This window comes from Tenrec ecaudatus, chromosome 13 (genome assembly GCF_050624435.1).
Source record: "Tenrec ecaudatus isolate mTenEca1 chromosome 13, mTenEca1.hap1, whole genome shotgun sequence".
NCBI lineage: Eukaryota > Metazoa > Chordata > Mammalia > Afrosoricida > Tenrecidae > Tenrec > Tenrec ecaudatus.
Window position 1 is genome coordinate 69,103,011 of NC_134542.1, and position 14,693 is coordinate 69,117,703.

The 14,693-nt window shown below is 41.4% G+C and overlaps 1 protein-coding gene across 3 annotated transcripts in view; it reads left to right on the top strand.

Moving 5' to 3' along the window:
• The first annotated feature begins 3,247 nt into the window (after nucleotides 1–3,247).
• The window catches only part of FASTKD1 (FAST kinase domains 1), a 28,836-nt gene continuing 17,390 nt past the window's right edge, over nucleotides 3,248–14,693 (top strand). The window contains exons 1-4 of one of the 3 annotated variants that reach the window (XM_075529474.1): nucleotides 3,248–3,480; nucleotides 5,093–5,606; nucleotides 6,900–6,968; nucleotides 10,224–10,349. In XM_075529474.1, the coding sequence (XP_075385589.1) occupies nucleotides 5,272–5,606; nucleotides 6,900–6,968; nucleotides 10,224–10,349 (530 nt within the window). In that variant the 5' untranslated portion in view covers nucleotides 3,248–3,480; nucleotides 5,093–5,271. Of the gene's footprint in view, nucleotides 3,481–5,092; nucleotides 5,607–6,873; nucleotides 6,969–10,223; nucleotides 10,350–14,693 lie in introns of those variants that run through there. The other 2 variants (XM_075529475.1, XM_075529476.1) reach the window with 2 other exon arrangements.

Below are 14,693 nucleotides of genomic sequence, written 5' to 3' on the forward strand. Positions count from 1 at the left end.
GCCATCAAAGGCATGCCACTTGGTCTTTATTTGCTTGAAACAAGAGAGGAAGGAAGAGAATCAGGAATAGGAGGACATGGAACATGGGCCTCCATGAACAGCTGTCTCCTTTGCCATGAGACTAGAACTGGATTTTGCCTGGCTACCATTAATGCACATTTTGATCAAAGATTTTATCAAAGACTCCTGATCAAAAGGGGTAAAAGGAATAACAAAATTTCTGATTCTCATGGATTCCAGACTTTCTGGAGCTTTGGAGAGAAGATGAACCCTAAAACTATTGCCCTGAGATCATCTTTAAACTTTAAACAAACAACTCCACCCCCAACCCCCAAACCCTGAAGTCTCTTTAGAACCAAACAGGAGTTTAGCTGAACTAGTGAAAAAGGTCTGTTTTGAGCATTGTGATGGAGGATTGGAAACAGGGTCACAGAGAGAAATCGTGAGAAGTGAAGCTACGTTGTGGGGATTGTAATCAGTGACATGGAACAAAATGTCTGTGGATTGTTGAATAGAAACTTGATTCACTTTGTAAACCTTTTAAAGAAGGAATGGAAAAGAACAGTCTCTAAGGAACCAAAATGACAACTCAAAAGGTTCGATAGGTATCTTAGAGGGCAGTGGGCTTATGTTAATTCATGAAGAAAAGTCTAGAAAATGAAGTGAGCGTCAATCTTTAGGGCAACTTGAAAAAGAATAAAATCAATGCCACTGAATTGTACATGTAAAAAATCCAAAATCACCGTCATGGAGTTGATTTGGCTCACAGTCAGTTACCCTACAGGACAGAATAGAACTTCCCTTGGGTTTCTGGTGCTGTAAATCTTTTTTTATGGCTTGAAGTCTTTATCCATGGCAATGGTGAGACAAGAGGGTATGTCAGCTGCTTCTGAGGCAGGTCTTCAGAACCTAAGCGGCATCCTTGGAAAAAGCTGATGTTGTCCATCTTTAGTACAGCAGAATGCCTCTTCTTTCACCCTAGGTTCGGCTCTCACCTTGCAGTCAGCAGCCTGATTTGTAATCCGCAATACCAACAGGGCTCCCTAGCGGTACAAAGAGAAACGGGTCAATTGGTATAGGTTTTGCTCTTGGTGTTCTCAACACCAAGATAAATGAAATAAACATTTCCTATCTAAATTCCATGTGTATGACATCAGTGAGAACATTAATTAGCTCCTATTTACAAATAGCAACTTAAAAGCCCAAACCAAAACTCATTGCCATCAAGTCAATTCTGACTCATAGTGATCCTGGTAGGCCAGTGGTTCTCAACCTTCCTAATGCCGCAACCCTTTCATACAGTTCCTCATGTGGTGGTGACCCCAACCACAAAATTATTTTCATTGCTACTTCATAAATATCTGATGTGCAGGATGTATTTTCATTGTTACAAATTGAACATAATTAAAGCATAGTGATTAATCACAAAACAATGTCATTATATATTTTGAAATATTTATTTCTAATGACAAATAAATGACATTTTGTCTTGAAGCATGGTGTAGCATGGGTAAGTCTTAATATAACAACAGTAAACTACATTGCTACATTTTGCTACTGTATTCTTAAAAAGTCAATGTCAGTGAGAAGGTTGAGATAGGTTTTTTTAAAATCTTTTTTTATTGGGGGCTCATACAACTCTTATCACAATTCATACATCCATCCATTGTATGTCAAACACATTTGTACATTTGTTGCCCTCATCATTCTCAAAAGAGATAGCTTCTTTCTCACAAGATCAGCATATCTGCATGTGTGCGACCTGCATGGAGACAAGATAGAGGAGCTAGAGGAGCAGTGTTTCCATTTGGTTCCTAAGACCATTGGAAATACATGTTTTCTGATGGTCTTAGGTGACCCCTGTGAAAGGGTCGGTCAACTCCCAAAGGGGTCGCGACCCACAGGTTGAGAACCACTGTCCCATAGTGTCGCTATGAGTTGGAATTACGGAATGACAGTGATTTTTGTTTTGTTCTACTCTAAAATGGAAATTTTGTTTTTACTCATAAACAAAAACTATCGTCTTTACCCTTAAATTTTGTTAAATCAATAGTTTCCCTTTTACAAGTGCGTACCGTTGTCACAAATATTCCACAGTAACATAAACCATTTTAAAAATTTGAACGTTCTTTAGAGATTTAAACTTTAATGATAATCTCTTCCATCCTCTAATCCCATTTCCCTGAGGTATCCCGTGACACTCTTCTATTCTTACGTCAATATACAAAGCCCTCATTTACTCTTCCTTTCTTGCCTCTCTTAATCTCTCCCTTTACAATATACGGTAATGCACCATCCACATTATTCTGAAACTTGCTTTGTTGGAACAATATGTCATGGACTTAAAAACAAAATCTATATGTAGTGTAGTGATATAGTTGGTTGCACACTGGGTTAGTTGCTAACTGCAAGGTTAGCAGTTCAAGTCCCCTAGTGGTTCTTTAGGAGACAGATGAGGCTATCTTGTCCCTTAAAGATTTACAGTCTTATCTTGCCCTATCCGGAGTCTCCCTTCCCCCCTTCTCTGCTGTCCCTCTCCCAGGGAAGAGGTCACATGTATAAACTACCAAGGGCATATGAGGGAGGGGGGAATGGGGAGGGAGGGGAAAAAAAAGAGGACCTGATGCAAAGGGCTTAAGTGGAGAGCAAATGCTTTGAGAATGATTGGGGCAGGGAATGTATGGATGTGCTTTATACAATTGATGTATGTATATGTATGGATTGTGGTAAGAGTTGTATGAGTCCCTAATAAAATGTAAAAGAAGAAAAGAGAAAAAAATGATTAGGGCAAAGACTATACAGATGTGCTTTATACAATTGATGTATGTATATGTATGAACTGTGAAAAGAATTGTATCAGCCACAATAAATTGTTAAAATAAATAAATTAATTAATTTTTTAAAAAAGGGAAAAAAAAAAGATTTACAGTCTTGTAAACCCACAGAAGTTTATGGCAAATTTGTCAGGACAAGGCCAACAAGTTGGAAGCGAAAAAAGAAAAGGTCTGTTCACATAAGGAGCCCTTAAAGAGCAGCTCTTCTGTCCTCCTGTGTCAGCCACCTTTCTAAATTGGAGTGGATTGGATGGCAATGAGTTTGGTTTTAGTTTTGGTTTAGGTCGCTGAGCCCTTCTCAGAGAGGAACTACAACTCCCAGAATCCCACCAAGGCGTACACCGGTCCAGCCCCCCACCTCGCCGCGACGCCTTCTGGGATATGTAGTGTGCGTCTTCCGCCCTGCACGCTGTCCTTGCGGGCCACGGCTTCCTCCTTTGGGGACGAACTTGACCAGAGAAAAGGTCTCTGGAGAAGAAAATGGAATTCCTGGTATAGGTGGGTTGGGCGGGAGACATCAGAGCGCCCGGTCACGTCGCTTGACGGGGACCGGGAGCAAACCTGACTTCTGCGCCACCGTCACGAACCTTCCCGGGACCTTCTGGGGAAGTTGCTGGCTCCGCGAAGATGAACGTCTGGCGGACAGGTCAGCTAGGGGCGGTGGGTTTTCTTCTGATAGACCCTGCACCTTTTCCCGAGCGCGACACGGGTCAGCCTTGGAATCGGGCCTCCCTCCCGGAGGTGGGTCTGGGCTCCGGTCAGCCGCGCGGGAGAGGGCAGGGCTGCACCGCGCGCCCTGCCGCTCTGCGGCAGGCTCCCATCCTGCCCGTCGTGGAGTGCCTCGGTGGGCCGAGCCTGGAGCACGCGTGTCGTTTGCACAGTGGTTTGCGCTGTGTACCGTGCACGAGACTCGTTCTCCAGGGCCCGGTGGTGCAGTGGTTAGCGCGGGTTGCTATCAACTTGGGGATGACTTTATTATCGATCTAAGTATAACCATGGTAAATCAATCCTTTTACAGAAGCTGCATGTTGGGATGGGATTTCTAATCATCAGAATGGAAGCAAAATACCTGAAGGAAAAACAGTTCTTAAACCAGTGTATTTCACCTGGCTACTAGCTTCCCTAAGGGCGTGCAGCTCCAATCCACCTGGCTTCCTGCAAGAGGGAAGTGGCAGTCCGCGCCCCTTTATGGTCTTGAAACCCCGACTCTGCCCTGTAGGCCGGCTATGGGTGCAGTCCACTCCAGGGCCATCGATTTGGGGGTTATATTTGTTCTCAAGTGGTACCCGTGCCTCAGCCTCAAAGCCCTTAAGGTGGTCAAGTGACGGACTCAAAGTCACTCACCTCCGGACAGAGCTAGGGATTCCTTTTTATGCTAAAGACTTGACCTCACCGCACTTTCAATTGTGGGTGAGCAGAGCCTTGCTGTGTGCAGGGCTTTTTGTTTCCGTGTGACCTAGGGCAACATGGGTCAGGAGGCAGAACTGCTTGCCCGTGTGCACTCCCGGCTTTTTGTCCTGACAAGAGATGGGTCTAAACAGCATTCTTTAATAGTAATGATAGAATTACCGCTTGACATAACAAAGCGATTCAGTTGGAAAGAAGCAAAGACTTGGGTTGTGGAGTCACTCTTTGGAGCTAAGTTTCCTTATCTGAAATGGCAATGATATTCCTACTGCCTCTCTCTGGTTGGTTAGAGAATCTGATGACATTATGTATTTAAAAAGGCCTTTGTAAATTGTCATTATGAATCAGAATTGATTAGATGGCAGTGAGTTTCGTCTTTGGGTGTGTAAATTGTATTATGTCACAGAAGTGTTGGATGCTAGGATTTTAAAGACAATTTATTCTCTTTTATAATTGTGTTTGATTCAGTTGAGTTGGAGTTGTTTTTTCTTCTTCTGTTTTTATGGCCAAACATGAAAATTCTAGGTAAATATCTGGTTTAAAAAACATTTTAAAGATAGGGTACAGAAAGAAGTCCCTTTCCTTGGGCATTTAATTTTGGATACAATCTTGCCACGTGGTTCAGGCTTAAAGTCTTTAGTTAATACAAAGAAAATGGTTGTTTATTCTAATTTGAATTTGGGGATTAAATTATTATTACATAGTTTAATTGACCTATATATAGTTTATGTACCATACAATTCTATGATTTGAATATATTAAAAAGCATTGTACAATCATTACCACTATCAACTTGGGGATGACTTTATTATCGATCTAAGTATAACCATGGTAAATCAATCCTTTTACAGAAGCTGCATGTTGGGATGGGATTTCTAATCATCAGAATGGAAGCAAAATACCTGAAGGAAAAACAGTTCTTCTTAAACCAGTGTATTTCACCTGGCTACTAGCTTCAGGTGATTTTCTTTAAGACAACTTGTGATGTAATTGAAGAGAAAACTCTTTGCTAGACTTATTGGTCACAAATATGCAGCGTCTAAGAACTATTGTTCCAGGCTTCTGGAGAGTATTTCAATTTCGACCCTCAAGTTGTGAAATGTTAACTAGCCAGATGAATAAGTGTACAGATGAGGAGCAAATATTTGATCTAATTGAAAGGAACAAAGCCACACTCTCAGGAAAGCAGGTGGGAAGTGCATTTCATATACTTTGGGAGTTCCAAAAGCAGAAGACCAGCTTGTTGAAAAATATTGCATATGTCAAAGACCACCCCCAATTTATGACCCTTCGAAATGTGACTACAGATAAAGTAGAATTGATGAACGACGACGCCCTGGTGAATGTGTTGTACATCATGCAACAGTAAGTGATTTGTTTTTCAATTGTCTTGAAAATGGTCATTTGTTTTTCAAAAAAAAAATCTCTGTAAAGCAGAAAGGTTTTTCTTCCCCTCACCCTGCAATAAAAGTTTCCCTGATAACTTTTAAGAACTTTGAAGGATATTCTGTGAAACTGATTAGTCGTAGTTCAAGTTTATGACTGGAAGTAGGATCATTTGTGAAAGTAGAAATTATTCAACCCTATGTAACTGGCTTCTTGGAAAATTGGTAGGAATGTGGTTGACTAAAGAAATTGAGGGTAAGATAAGTACAGTTAGACTTCAGTTTACTACATAACAATCAGAATAGTAAACTGTGCCTGTGTTGACCTTTGATTTCTCATAACTACATGAATGAGAGGTATGCGTGCGAGGGCCTACTGGTTCACTAGATTGCTACCCAACAGTAGATCTCAATAACTAAGAAAAGTAAGTAGAATTAATTCACAGACTTATTTATACTTGATAATAATGTTTTCAAATTATATCCCGTGAATTGTCTAAAGGCATTGCATTAAAAAGAAAAGGGGAGGGATCTTTCCTGGTATCAAAGGAAAACCCAGAAAAATTTGGCAAATAATGTTATGTTTATGTATATATATAATATTTATTGTTATTGAAAGTATAATGGAACAGAACTCTTGTGTGCTGGTGACACAATATTTATCAAGACCTTTAAAAACACTATTAACCTAATTTTGCTTCAAAGATTGAGTATAAGTAATCTGAGATACATTTAAAAGATTCTCTAATAGGTGATTGTTTAGCTGTATGATGTTATACTCATATTATGGAATAATATACAATCACTAAGAATTGTATCTTGCAAAATATTTAATGATGTGAACAATGGGGACATACAACTGCCCTGGCGCTTCACATACTGAAAATGCAAGATGCAAAAATGTGAAAGATCGCCGTGTAGTTCACTTGGATCTAGGGACAAAACTACGGAGGACTGCTCCCAAATGGTAATGGTGTCTGCTTATGAGCAGCAGGGTTGTAAATGGCTTTTATTTCCCTATTAAAGTTTTTCTGTACTTTAAAACATTTTTTTTCTACAGAAAGTTTTGTAATCAGGAAAAGTGGTGACTGTGACATGTTTGCTAGGCTGTTCCAGAACATCAGAATAGAAATAGACCAGGAATAAGGGCTGACTGTGAAAGAGAAAAAGAACTTAAGGTTCTCTTTTACATGATAACTCTTTCTCTGTGTGAGTTTTTAATGATTTATAAATGTTTGCTTATCCAGAATTTTTTCTCTTGCTTCATTTGGAGATTTGGTGTTGAGGCCCATGACCCTCTAATTGAAGCACTAGTGATGGAAGCCTGGAGGAGACTGGAAAGGCAAGTATGTTGGGTACATCATTCAGATCCCGTCATCTAAGTCCATGTTTTTCAGGGCTGCCACAGTGAAATCCTACAGGAAGAGGATAGACAGAAGCTACCCCCTTGCATTTCAACTCACATATGTTTGAGGGTTATTTGTGCTTATGTGCTTTGTCTTGGTGAGACAAAGAAAATAATTAAAAATGTCCTTTCCTCAAAGTAAGTGCAGGGAGCATATAATTATGTGATTTCCCGCATAAGTATGCATTCAGGGACTAGCCTTCTTGAATTTTTTCTGGAAAGCTCCTCATAAGAAGGAGATGTTCTGGTTGACTGGCCGTGTCGCTGAAAACCTAGCTGTGCAGGAGTCGCACAAGGAGAAAAACAAGACTCCAGTTCAGTGCTCTCTCCATCCTTATGACGAAGCCGTAAACGGAGCGCCTCCGTGATGCGAGAAGTGGGTAAAGAAAGCAAGTTTCAGAACAGTTGGTGTGGAGAAAATTCAAAACTAATTTCTGTACAATACACAGCCGTATTTTCAGCATGTCCCCATAATTGATGATAATCTAGACAAGAACGAAATCTGTGAGGATATTCCTATTTTGAGAATCACCCTAAACCCACTGCCATTGAGTTGCGTCCACTTCAGAGCAGCTCTGTATAACTCATAGTGACTATAGAGAGTTTTGGAGACTGTGCGTCTTCATGGGAACAGGCGTCTCCTCTTTTCCATGTGGAACGTTTTGGGTTTTTTTGGGGGGTATTGGAGGAGCTCTATTTATAAATGAGTTGAGATCATAGCATAGGTCATTTTAGTAAAATTTTGACTATTTCCTAAAACGGATTTTGTAAGAATTCTGGATGGCTAAGCTCCATTACTGGTGGAATCAGGTAAACATTAGTGAGAAAGTTAAGGAAGTAAAGAGACAGAAGGATTAAAAATGAATACACAGAACAACTCTTTCTCTTACTCAATTGGAAACCAAGATCAGAAAGGAAAGATGGACCAAGATAAAGAAAAAACCAGCAAGCTAATTATGTGCAACAGAGAGGAACAGACTCTCCTGTGTTGTGCTTTTCATTGCCTCTGAACACTAAAGCCATGTGAAACTTTGGCAGTTGTACTTATTTTTTGGTAGGTACAGGTGTACTTATACACCGGCCTTTGTTTTAGGACCTGGATTAAGTTAATCACAGAATCGAACAGTTCGGTGATTTTGTTTTCCCTTTTGGTTCAAATACACACAGCAAGTCATACATCAGTTCAACCATGTGGCATGTAAAATTCAGTGCCATTGGTTACATTCTGTGAGTGTACTACCTGTGTCATGATCCTTTACTGAATTGTTTCACCATTGTCACCTCACCGTGAACTCATTGCCCTTGTCGTCTAACGTTTCAAGTCACTGTTGCCACCTTGATCTCATATAGCTCACTAAGAAAAAGCCTTTTTCCTATGACTTAGGTGAAGGTTGACAGAGCTTTACGTTCAACGAGTTATACTTATTTCCACTCATCCATGTCAGTACTCTTGATGATTCCTTAAATGCTCATGGCAGACGTTCTTTACTACTGGTGTTGGGCTGAGAACTGAAAGGCTAGCCAGCAGCTCATCCCCACCAGGCACTCCTTGGGAGAAAGATGAGGCTGTCTACACCCATGACCACTTACGGTCTAGAAAATCCAACATAGAGTCACCACGAGCCGGGATGGACCTGAAGGCAGTTGTCTTTTTAATTGTTTTCAGGTTTAAGGATTTCCTCAGGGTAACAGTTTTGGCCAACCGCAATGGCTCAGAAATATTATATAAGATTTTATACATTTATAAAAAGTAGGGAAACTGTAAAGAATTCCTGTACACCCTCATCTAGTTTCAGTCATTATCAACATAGAGCCCTCCCCTCAGTATATTTTCAGGAGTACTGGTGGCACAGTGGTTACATGTTGGGCTGCTAACTGTAAGGTCAGCAGTTTGAAACCACCATCTGCTCTGCTGGAGAAAGATGAGGCTTTCCACTTGGTAAAATGTTACAGTCTCAGAAACCCACAGTTCTACCTAGTCACCATGAGCCAGAATTGATTAAAGGGCACTGAGTTTGCCTTGGTTTTTCAGTATATTTTGAAATAATCCAAGTCCACTGCCACTGAGTTGATTCCGACTATAGTGGCCTTGTAGGACAGATAGAACTGTCCCATAGGGTTTCCAAGCCTGTGAATCTTTATGGAAGCAAACTGCCACATCTTCCTCCCAAGTATTGACTGGTGTGTTTGAACTGCCAACCTTTCTGCTGCCAGGCGCTTAACCATTGTGCCACCTGAGCTTTTCTTAGAGATAAGGACTCTTAAATTTATTTACATAACTGCAATTCCATTATGATGCCTATAAAAATTAATAAGTTAATACCCAAGTAAGGTCAACCCATTCATTACCTTTGGCTGCTTGGGATCCTTAGTTTCTTTGTTTTCTCCCCAACAATTTGGTTGTCATAAAATTCATACTATTGGCATATAACTCACAAATCATTCCAATAGTTTACTCACATCAGGAGGAGTTGTACAATCATAACGGCACCCCCTTTTAGTACTAGTACAGAAAGCATTTCACTGAAGAATAGCCTATCAAACCACCAATTATGTTCATACCGCCTTCTGGGCCACAGAGCTCAGAGTAGGAAACGGAACACAGCCGGTGTTCCAGAAGTTCTTCCCGTGTCCTCTTCGATCACAGCCTCACCCTGAGAAGAACCACTACCTTGGCGTCTAGCAGTGGAGATTCATTTCTTTTCATAGAAATAGAATTTCCCATTAGGCGTTCCGATGTGTGGATCACTCCGTGTGCTTAGAATTTCATACATGATATTGCATGTGAGTCCGTAGTTTGTCCTTTTTTATTGTTGTGCAGTTTGAACGGGCTTCAAAAAGATGCTAGAGCAATTCCTTTCTCTTTTAGTCCCACCTTCCCATGAACTTCTGAACCCCCTTGTGTCCTGTTATAGTAATATGTGGAATCTCCTCATGGTACTCACCTCAGAAACTAATGGACAAATGGTTGGAATGGTTTTGAGTGATTGTCCCTTTTCGATCTCTAATACTCAACTTTTAAGCTATTAACATGTGTCAGTTTTACAGTAGTAACAACATTTTTGAAAGAGACATACGCTATATACGTGAAGAACGTAGGCAGCTTTTTGACTGCTTATTGTTTTATAACTGTTTATGATATAGTATAAACAAAAGAAAATACTGATTTCTTTTGTCCATGTCATTTAATAGGTTTGATATTACTGTGCTGTCAAAGTTTTCCTCTTGCCTGACAGATCAACATTTGAATTTTAGCCCACTCATGGGAAAAATAGCTGACATTGTGGATAATAATTTGGAAGCCATACAGGATTTAAGGTAATTACTCAATCAGAGGCTGTGTGTTGTGATGGAAAGAGCCTGGGTTTCGCGTGACACACACAGGTTTGCCACTCCTAGGTGTGTGACTAGGAGTCCTGGTGGTGTAGTGGTTATGCACTGGGCTGTGATACACATAGTTGGCAGTTTGAAACCACCAGCTTCTCTGTGGGAGAAAGACTGGATTTTGTACTCCTATAAACAGTTACAGTCTCTGAAACCCACAGGGGGTTGCTATGAGTCAGCATTGACTCGACGGCAGTGAGTTTCATTACATTTTGAGTTGTGTGTCTAGGCTAATTTACTAAACCTCTTATTAGTCAGTATCCTCATCTGTAACAGGAGCATAGTAACATCTAGTTAGCAGAGACAAGGAATATAAAACCCTTAACACAGTGTTGCTGATACCTGTGAAGGGTGTTAGAGTTTACCTACATGCAAGCTAACTAGTTAGCTTACCAGAGTGTCAATGGTACTGGTAGCAGACATAGGAGCCCTGGGGGTGAGGTAAGCACTGGACTGCTAACTGCAAGGTCAGATGTGGGAAACCAAGAACTGGGAAGAGAGTATATGTGGACAAATTCTCTACGCTCATATTTGAAGGAGTCTGAGAGGCAGATTCTGGTAGAGGAAGGCTTTCACGTTCATGAGTTGAAGAGGTATCCTGATTACATTCTCCTAAGTCAAAGTTGTTCCCCATCATGTGCCCCTGTAATACTGCCAGTTTTAAGGTTCTGCTTACAAGCATGTGGTTGCTTTCTATTTGCTTGAAGGTTTCTACTTGAAGGCTCTCTGCCTGAAGGTTGCCTACCATCAAGAGCGATCAGACCACCCCACCTTAAGCATGGCCCATACCTCTGATAAGTCTCGTAGATTGCTTCCCTGGAGAAGAGCTCAGGGACCCTAAGGTCACCCCAGCTCAGAGACAGCGAAGGTTAAGCCTCCATCTTAACTCTAGAACCCGCCTATCTTGTTATGTATATGTCTTCCTGTCCTGGGTATGTCCCTAGTAGATCCTTTTTCTGCTATGTTATGCCCTCAGCATGTCTCCTTCCTGTTACGTGTTTGCTTCTAATACAACCCCTTCCTGTTCTGTATGTGTATGACGTGGCTTGCATGCCTGAGACGTGTTCCGGTCACCATGGGAGAAGTGAGCACCTGCATGTCTTGTCTGCTGTTTCTTGAATTTACCCTTCAATTACACAACCTCCCCCTAAGATCCCCTCAGTTGTGGAAGCTAGTCCTCTACAGTCAGAGGTTCAAAGTTCTAGCCACTCCATGGGAGAAAGATGAGACTCTGCTCCCGTGAGGATTTACAGCAGGCGTCTTCAAACTACAGCCCCACAGGCCACATGCGGCCCGCTGAGGATGTTTGTCCAGGCCACTGGGTGTTTTTGCAAGATATGTGCAGTGTGCATAGGAATTTCTTCATAGTTTTTTTTAAAACTATAGTTCAGCCCTCCAGCGGGTCTGAGGAACAGTGAACTGGCCCCCTGTTTAAAAGTTTGAGACCCCTGACTTACAGCCTTGGGAACACTGTATCGGGTTGTGATGGGTCATAATTGACTTGTCAGGGCCTTGGTAGAAGGCACGAGACTCTGACATCAGAAACAATGGCCTTTATTTCTCACAGTCATAGCAATAGTTAGAATATCAGCATTTGCTTGCCCTCCTTCCCGGAGTTCCAATTCCTTGGGTGGGCTTTGTTCCCAGAGAGGACTTGTGAATTTATGGAACTCAAAGTCTTGCACAATAGTCAGTGAGCATACTTGGCTGTATGCCTCAGAGGGGACACTATCTTTGGAAGCAGCTTGTGTACCAACATTCTTGAAAAATAGAAGTTCTGAATGAACTTAGTGAAAAGCCCAGGCAGAATGATCTTTTAATGAGTATGGTATCTGGAGCAAAGACGTTTCTCAATAATTGGGAGCCCTGTAACCTTCCAGCTGCAGTGCTGAGTGACTCTGTGGACGAAGCACTGAATAGGGCAGGAAGCCTCCAAGAAGGCAGAAGTGCTACATGAGTCACTGTGCCCAGAATAATTGGTCGACATTCACCCACTTTAAGAGCTAGCACATCGTCAAGAACTGATGGTACTCCCGGAAAAAGTCCAAGCTGCACTGAAGGTTTAAGTGAGAACAAGGTTCCAGGAATTGGAAGAATACCAACTGACATGTTTCCAGAGAACTGATACAGCACGAGAAGCGTTCGCGCTTCTTCTTTTTTAAAATCATTTTATTGGGGGCTCATACAACTCTTTTTATTTAAAATCATTTTATTAGGGGCTCATACAACTCTTATCACAATCCACACATACATCAATTGTGTAAAGCACATTTGTACACTCGTTGCCCTCATCATTCTCAATACATTTGCTCTCCACTTTAGCCCCGGGCATCAGCTCTGCATTTTTTCCTCTCCTTCCCTGCTGTTCCCTCCCTTGATAATTTACAAATTATTATTTTGATAACTTACAAATGAACCCTTTGATGAACCCTTGATTTACAAATTATTATTTTGTCACTTGCACTGCCTGATGTCTCCTTTCACCCACTTTTGTCCATTTCCCAGGGAGGAGGTTATATGTAGATCCTTGTAATCGGTTCCCCCTTTCTAACCCACCCTTCCTCCACCCTCCCAGTATCCCCACTCTCACCACTGGTCCTGGATTCCCTGTGTTTCTAGTTCCTATCTATACCAGTATACATCTTCTGGTCTAGCCAGATTTGTAAGGTAGAATTGGGATCATGATAGTGGGGCGACGGGGGAGGAAGCATTTAGGAACTAGAGGAAAGTTGTATGTTTCATCGTTGCTACATCGCACCCTGACTGGCTTGTCTCCTTCTTGAGACCATTCTGTAAGGAGATGTCCAGTGGCCTACAAATGGGCTTTGGGTCTCCATTCCACTCTCCCCTTCATTCACAATGATATGATTTTTTGTTATGATGATGCCTGATACCTGATCCATTCAACACCTTGTGATCATACAGGCTGGTGTGCTTCTTCCATGTGGGCTTTGTTGCTTCTGAGCTAGATGGCTGCTCGTTTAACTTCAAGCCTTTAAGACCCCATACGCTATATCTTTTGATAGCTGAGCACCATCAGCTTTCTTCACCACATTTGCTTATGCATCCATTTGTCTTCAGCATCCTGTTGGGAAGCTAAGCATCATGGAATGCCAGGTTATTAGAACAAAGTGTTCTTATGTTGAGGGAGTACATGAGTAGAGGCCCAATGTCCCTTAATACTTAACCTATAAATATATGTACATGGATCTATTTCCCTATCATTATATAAAAATATATTTACAAATACACATGCCTGTATTTGGACTTCTATAAATACCTTTGCCTCCTAGTTCTTTCCTTTATTTCCTTTTACTTTCCTCTTGTCCCGCTATCATGTTTGGTCTTCATTTGGGTTTCAGTAATTCCTCTCAGTTACTTTGCCCTTGATCAAGCATCTCCAGGCATCCTACACCTCCTTCCCATTGATTTTAGATCACTTGTTGTTCCCTTGTCCCTGGGTTGGTTGAAACCCCTTTTCCTTTTCCCCCGCCTCCCTGTCTCCTGTGTCCCCCAGAACCATCAGTCCCATTGTTTGCTCTTCTGGATTGTTTATCCTATCTTGTCTACATAGACATGTAGAGACAGTAATTAGCACAAAAACAAGACAAAAAAAGCAACAACAACAACCAAAACCAAAGCAACAAAACCAATGACAAAAAAGGGGGGGGGGAAGCATATAAATAGTTCCAGACCTGTTTGTTGACCTTTAGGAGTGTTCTTTAATCCCCCCTGCCCACACTATCATGATCTCAATTCTGCCCTACAAATCTGGCTAGACCAGAGCATATACAGAGAAGAGCTGGAAACACAGGGAATCCAGGACAGATAAACCCCTCAGGACCAATATTGAGAGTAGCATTACCAGGAGGGTCAGGGGAAGGTGGGGGAGAAAGGGAGAACTAATCACAAAGATTGAGATATAACCCCCTCCCAGGGGGACAGTCAACAGAAAAGTGGGTGAAAGGAGACATCAGTCAGTGTAAGACATGAAAAAATAATAATAATTTATAAATTATCAAGGGTTCATGAGGGTGGGAGAGTTGGGGAAAGAGGGAGGAAAATGAGGAGCTGATACCAAGGGCTCAAGTAGAAAGAAAATGTTTTGAGAATGATAATGGCAACATATGTACAAATATTCTTGACACAATGGATACATGTATGGATGTGTTAAGAGTTGTATGAGCCCACAAGAAAATGATTTTTATTTTTAAATGGCCTATCAGTGCTTTCTGGCTAAAATGTCTACATCTCTACATAATTTGATTTCAGGTCCCA